General features: G+C 47.0%; 1 protein-coding gene across 1 annotated transcript; it reads left to right on the plus strand.

Annotated features, from left to right (window-relative positions):
* The first annotated feature begins 2,552 nt into the window (after positions 1 to 2,552).
* HOXA2 (homeobox A2) lies at positions 2,553 to 6,755 on the plus strand. Its single transcript, XM_077121147.1, has 3 exons — positions 2,553 to 2,646; positions 3,263 to 4,344; positions 4,998 to 6,755. Exons 2-3 carry the CDS (start codon positions 3,852 to 3,854, stop codon positions 5,732 to 5,734), a joined length of 1,230 nt encoding a protein of 409 aa, XP_076977262.1. The 5' UTR covers positions 2,553 to 2,646; positions 3,263 to 3,851; the 3' UTR covers positions 5,735 to 6,755.
* The last annotated feature ends 265 nt before the right edge of the window (positions 6,756 to 7,020 follow it).

Genomic DNA, 7,020 nt, shown 5'->3' on the forward strand with positions numbered 1-7,020 from the left:
GCTCACTCAGGCCGCCAGCAAAGGTGGTGGTGGTGGTGGGGTTGAGCTCGAGAGGCTCTCCCTGAACTCTTCCCTGTATTGCCTGAATCCCAGCATCTGCTTCCTCCCGGAACTTAGTATTTGGCTTTCGCTGTATTTATTTCTTCTCCTTCTACCCTCCCCACTTTCCTTTTATGGCCCTAGGGGGAGGGAAGAGAAAAGGGAGATTGGAATATTTCGAATAAAAATGCAATTTTATAAGTACCTCTTTCATTTGATGCTAAATACTACATTTCCGCGTCTGTGTTTAAGATAGGGCTGTCTACAGACTGGCTGCAGAGGCAAAGGCAGAAACAGTAAAAAGAAATATTTTCATCTTCAGATTAAAGAATTGTTCAGAGAAGGAGCCAAATTCAGGAAATGCAAATCTCGGACCTGCATTCCCATCAGCAACCCTCTCAGAGCTGTAAATGAGGGGCCGCCTGAGTCAGGGTGTCAGGAGCATCTGATGTGAGAAATAAACCCCTTTCTCCCTGAATTGTATCTTTCAGAGACAGAAGTGAAAAATGTCGCCATTTTGTTTGCAATTCAAAATATCCATCATCATGGCCTCTATCTTCCCCCTGAGAAGCTCCTTCGGATGATTCCTAGAAACAGACACTAGAGCCACTTCTGGATATCTGCTGGGCCCAGAGGGGCCACTTTTGGGGAACCTCTCACATTTTAGGGACAAGAAAAAGGCTAGAAGGATGAAAAGCCAGGAGGCTTTGGAGAGATGGATATTTCATCACCAGAGGTGTCTCTCCAGGTCAGTCCTGGCCTTCTACTGTGTGTGTGTGTGTGTGTGTGTATGTGTGTGTGTGTGTGTGTGTGTGTGTGTGTGTGTATGAGTTTGAGCCGTGAGAGAGATGGGTTTGTTCCCCCCACCTCCAACCTCCCTGCCCAAATATGGCGTGCACCTCAGAAATGCAGAGGCTGGGGAGCAGCCTTTGTGAGAACTAGAGCTTCTTCCTTTTCCATTTGCCATGCTGGGCAAATACAGGAGTCATCTTTTAAATAATCATTTTAGAGAAGTCTATAAAATTATCTGGAAAATTATAAGCAATATTGTCTTTGAAAAAAGAGGGAGACAGAGACAGAGAGATCCACCCAGGGAGGATCCTATTTCTAAAATACCTAAAATTCAACCTTTAGCTGAGAGAGGAATGGTTGGCAGCTTCCTTCTTCTCTCAGGGTGGAGATTTAAAAATGAGATTCTAATATTATTTTCCATAGCTTGCCAGCCAAGACATTCCTTTTGGCTTTCATGGAAAAAATATTGATCTCTCCTCCAGCTTCCTAGATATTAAAAAGAAATCCTTACTAAAATATCTCCTGAGTTAAAGTAATAGATATAGGGGAGAGTTCAGCGTTGAGTGGTCGGAAAAAAAAAAAAGAGTTTTCTACCAGATGGTATTTGAATTAAAGCCTCTGAGGCGAGCAAAAAGCTCTCACCCACGCAGCCCCTGACAAAGCTTCCTCCATGTCGGGCAGTGCTGCTCCCTCTCTTCTTTAGTCAGTATTTCTGGTAAAAGCAAATGCCAAAAGCCACCATCCCAGAGTCTGCAAATCACCTTTCCTAAAAGCACCCCTCTAACCCTTTCTAAAGAAGCCAGAAAATATCTTTAAAAAGACCAGTTTTCCTTGTTTACTTGCGTTTCCTGCTCGCCTCTCTGCTCGGCCACATTTGATCTTGGAAAGAGCTTGAAGCTGAAATGTGTTCTTAAGGGCCAGAAGCTGTCAAGGCTTTTGGTGAGCAAGATTGATCGTGCCCAGACTTCCTTCAGAGCTTTGTTTGGAATAAAAGCAAGAAAACTGAAAAACTCCACATTTTCCAAAATAGCATCTCTACCTGTAAGGGAATGCTCTGGACTAGTAAACTAACCAAGGCCACTTCATATCTAATTTGCAACCCAAACCCTCTTTGATGAGGGTCCCAGAGATGGAGTCCTAGCCTTGCTCCTTGGTCGGCCTTTCTTGTTTTCTACGTAGATTTTTCTCCCCCTCCAACCTCTCTCTCCCTGGCCATCAGAATGATTTATTTTCCTGCCACCAATGCCTGCTTGCCTGTCGGCCTGGGGGAGTCTGTTAGCTTGGTCCATTTCAAAGGAAGCAAAAGCGAATCACCATCCTCTGGGTTTGCGGGAGAAGAGGTACCTTCAGATCTCTTTCTCAGCTTCCTCCCCTCTTTCTGGCTTAGTGGATTTTTAAAAAGTTATTATTTGGTACCTAAAGGTGTTATCTTTTGAACCCTCCGGCACCATCCAAGATGGGCTCAGTCTCTCTCCGAATTGGTGGTGGTGGTGGTGGTGGGGTAGAGCATGAATGAGAAACACAACCTTCATAATCTCTCCTCGTTGCCCTCTCTCCTCCACGGTGCTGTTTCCAGCAACAGAACACGGGTGTAAACCTCCCCAGTGCCGGTGTCTAAGGAACGGGAAGGTGCGGGAGGCAATTCGGACTGTCAGGAAGCACTCGCTGAGTCTCAACCAGCCAGCCCCCGTACCAGAGCGACAAGGACAAGGAGAAGGGAAAAGAAAGAGGAACAAGCACCTTCTCCCTCCCTGCTGCTAACTTCCAACAGACTTCCTGGAAATCGGAAATACTCACCGCACCCGAGCCCTACGGGTATGAAACCCAGAATGCCAGGAGCCGCACGCGCCTGCTCCGGGCGGCATTTCTTTGGCTGGCCGCCGCCCTGGCTACAGGGACTTGGGCACATGAACCTGGGGCTGTTGTCTCGCTTGGCATTTGCATCTATCTTTCTCGAGCCACTCTTGAGAAGTTGATGGCGCAGGAAGGTCGGGAAGCTTCAAGAGCCGCCGCCTCCCGTTTTCCGCTTCCCGCCGGAGCCAGATGCAAAGCTGCAGTGGAAAAGCTGGGCTAACAATGGGCCGGCGGCCGGGGCCGGGGGGCGCGGACTCCCGGCTGGGCATTGGAGGGAGGGGGGCGAGGGGCTGGGGGAGCCGGGGGAGGGGGGAAAGGGGGACAGAAGAGAGAGAGGGAGGGGGAGAAGGGAGGAAGAGGAAGAGAAGGGAAAACAGAGAGGAAGGAAAATCGACTGAGAGCCAGATCAGTTCTGAGATCCAGGAACTGGTTTAGAAGTGGCCGAGGAAAAAGGAAGAAAAAGAGGGGGAACACCCAAAAAGGAGTGTCTCTACTCTTTCCTCTCCCTTTCTCCATCTTTCTCTCCCTCTTTCTTTTTCCTCTCTCATCTCCCTTCTCTCTCTGTTCTTTCCTCCAGCCTTAGCAGAACTTATGTGGCTGGGATGCTGGGCCCTCGGGTGTCAAAACTTTGAAGATTAATGGATTACTTTGTTAATGACTGCAGGCATCAGACTGAGGTGCTTAAATGATTTGTGAGGTGCGAGGCGTCCTCCCGACAGTCCCAAACAATGCGCGGAGTGTGCGGGGGAGGCAGAGGGCAGCCGCCGGCGGGACCGGCAGCAGGCTCACACTCGCACACACTCATACACACTCCCAGGCGCACACACCAGATCCTTGCTGATCAGGAAGCGGGCAGGCACCCTCACCCCCACGCACTCACGGGCATCCCCACCCACATATATGTATTTTTGCCCTGAAAAAAGTGTAAATAAAGCCTCGCTGGCCCCCAATGAGGCGTTCCTTCCCGACTTTTTTGGATCAATCAAACAGACAGTGGCTTCTTTTGATTAAAGCCCAAATTGTCATTGGGCAGAAGCAATCATGTGACAGCCAATTCGGTCCAATTTCAACCTTGTCTCCATGAATTCAATAGTTTAATAGTAGCGCGGTCCCCATACGGCTGTAATCAGTGAATTAGAAAAAAAACACCCCAGCAGCGATCTTCTATGATAGATTTTTTTTTTCCCTCCGCGCTCTCCTTTTTCCTGGGCCTTGCCCCCCCAAAGCCCCTCCAGAAGAGGGAACTTTTTCTCCGAGGGGGCTCCAAGGAGAAGGCCATGAATTACGAATTTGAGCGAGAGATTGGTTTTATCAATAGCCAGCCGTCGCTCGCTGAGTGCCTGACATCTTTTCCCCCTGTCGCTGATACATTTCAAAGTTCATCAATCAAGACCTCGACGCTTTCACACTCGACACTGATTCCTCCTCCTTTTGAGCAGACCATTCCCAGCCTGAACCCGGGCAGTCACCCTCGCCACGGCGCTGGCGGCCGCCCCAAGCCGAGCCCCGCGGGCAGCCGCGGCAGCCCGGTGCCCGCCGGCGCCCTGCAGCCGCCTGAGTACCCCTGGATGAAGGAGAAGAAGGCGGCCAAGAAAACTGCGCTGCCGCCCGCCTCGGCCGCCACCGCCACCAGCGGCCCTGCCTGCCTCAGCCACAAAGGTCAGTCCAAAGACTTGGCCCCAGGTTCCCGGGACCCTCTTCCCCCTCTGGACTACCCCAAGAGCGGTTATGGGGGGAGGGGAGCATGGGCTGGGGGGAAAGGGGGAGAGGGAGAGATGCTTGGCTGCCTTTTTCCTTTCCCTGTGGGCTTAGGAGTGGATGTGCTGGAGAGAGAAGGGATCTTGTGCTCCACAATAAGACATATATGTTTTTTTTTTTTTAGGAAGGGGGGGTGGAACTTTCCCTAACTTGTGTAATGTGGGATGATTTATTTGAGTTGGAACTGACCTCCTCTTGTCTCCTTGTCCTAGAGTTTGGCTTTTTGACAGTAATGAAGAGTGATAGATCACTCTTGCTCAGCTAAGCAGCTGATGCATTAATTATAAATTGTGGTGTGGCTAATATAAAGTTTGCTCCCGGATGGAGAGGTTGGGGGGAGCTACAGGCAGAAATTTGATGGAGGTGGAGGAGATGGGTTCTACCCATTCTGGACTCCCAGGAAAAGCAGCACAATAGCTCTACTGCATCCAGGGGCGGCCATTTTGTTGCAGTTCATTTTTTTCTGCTATATTTATTATCCAGTGGAATAACCCAGCTTGGACCCTTCCACCTCCAACTGTGCGTGTGTCTCTTGTTGGTTTCCCTTTCCGCAGAATCTTTGGAAATCGCCGATGGCAGCGGAGGGGGCTCAAGGCGCCTGAGAACTGCTTACACCAACACGCAGCTTTTAGAGCTGGAGAAAGAATTTCATTTCAACAAGTATCTTTGCAGACCCCGAAGGGTGGAGATTGCAGCGCTCCTGGATTTGACTGAGAGACAAGTGAAAGTGTGGTTTCAGAACCGGAGGATGAAGCACAAAAGGCAGACTCAGTGCAAAGAGAATCAAAACAGCGAGGGGAAATTTAAAAGCCTTGAGGACTCCGAGAAAGTGGAGGAGGATGAAGAGAAGTCACTCTTTGAGCAAGCCCTCAGCGTCTCCGGGGCCCTTCTGGAGAGGGAAGGTTACACTTTTCAACAAAATGCCCTCTCTCAGCAGCAGGCTCCCAATGGACACAATGGCGACTCCCAAAGTTTCCCAGTTTCGCCTTTAACCAGCAATGAGAAAAATCTGAAACATTTTCAGCACCAGTCACCCACTGTTCCTAACTGCTTGTCAACAATGGGCCAGAACTGTGGTGCTGGCCTAAACAATGACAGTCCCGAGGCCCTCGAGGTCCCCTCTTTGCAGGACTTTAACGTTTTCTCCACAGATTCCTGCCTGCAGCTTTCAGATGCAGTCTCGCCCAGCTTACCAGGTTCCCTCGACAGTCCCGTAGATATTTCAGCTGACAGCTTTGACTTTTTTACAGACACACTCACCACAATTGACTTGCAGCATCTGAATTACTAAAAACATTAAAGCAAAACAAAGCATCACAAAACAAAACCCCCCTTGACCAGGTGCTTTTGCCTTCTTTATTCTGGGTGTTGATTTTTATTTTATTTTATTTTTGACCTATCTCATCCTTCCTTTAAATGTTGAGGATTTTCTGTTTAGCGATTCCCCCTGGGAAACCAGTTTCAAACGATCTTTTACAGATTATTTTGGAGTTTTAGTTGTTTTAAATTTTATCCAATCACCCTTTATGTGGTTTTCTGAGAACAATATGAGGCCTGCAAGAAAGTGATCATATAATTGTATCTTCACTTTCTTTTTATTTTTGTGTTACATTAGTATGCATTGTCATGCATATTTTTTGGTAGGATAAATTCTCCTTTGCTACAAATAGCTTTCATATCCCCCCCCAATCCCTTTCTTTTTCTTCTTTTAGTCTAACTCAGTAAATAAAATTCTGGTCACAATTTATCTTCTTTTTCAATTTTAATATATTTATAAAGGGGGTATAGTCAAAATTTTCATTAGATAGCAAAAACAACAACAAAAGCCAGAAAATGGCTAGGGCTTCTAAGAAGTGTTTTTTCTTTCTTTTCTTTTCTTTTTTTCTTTTTAAGGGAATAGATTTGGTTTTCAGATTTGAGGTTCAAGCCATAGATTTGAATTGGTAATAGAAGCAGAATTGGGCCGCGATGAGTTGGGCCAAGTCGAAGCTTTTGAAACTGAAGAAATAAAGTGCCTACAGAAACCTCCCACTCAGGAATGTGGAGTTTCTTGAACAAGCTACTAGTCTCTAGGTCATTAAGCAAGTTATCAACATTTCATTTATTTATACACGTTTGTTTCAAACATCTATGTTCTCCCCTACCCCCACAAGTTCCCGCATATTTTCAGTGTGGTTGATTAGTCTTCCAGATGTGGATGAGTCCAGCAAACAGACCTAAAAAATAGAGAAAAACAAAAATAAAACAGTTGTTGCTAGCTGGAAAATGCACTTCATTTTTTTCCAATCTTCTGGTCCAGTCACTCGTGGGGTCTTTTTTATCAGGGTCAGAAAAATCAATATTTCATTCTTAAATCAGTTTACATTGCAAATAATGGATCATCAAAGCTTTGAAGTCAGGTTAGGAAGTTGAGATTTAAAAAGGAGTGTGTTTGTCATCCTAGGTTATAAATTAACCCCGTTTTTAGAAAGAGAAAAAAAAGCACTTTAAAATGAAATATCAATAAAACGTGATCTAGGGTATGTTATTGGGTTGTTCTGTCCCCCCCCTCCTTATGTCTCCCATGTTTATTTTTCT

This window comes from Tamandua tetradactyla, chromosome 1 (genome assembly GCF_023851605.1).
Source record: "Tamandua tetradactyla isolate mTamTet1 chromosome 1, mTamTet1.pri, whole genome shotgun sequence".
In the NCBI taxonomy this organism is placed as follows: Eukaryota; Metazoa; Chordata; class Mammalia; order Pilosa; family Myrmecophagidae; genus Tamandua; species Tamandua tetradactyla.

Excerpts from the sequence above, each read along its gene's own strand:
- HOXA2 (XM_077121147.1), top strand. The coding sequence starts at position 3,852 with ATGATAGATTTTTTTTTTCCCTCCGCGCTCTCCTTTTTCCTGGGCCTT. Across the intron at positions 4,345-4,997 it reads TGCCTGCCTCAGCCACAAAG|AATCTTTGGAAATCGCCGAT; the intron begins GTCAGTCCAAAG and ends CCCTTTCCGCAG.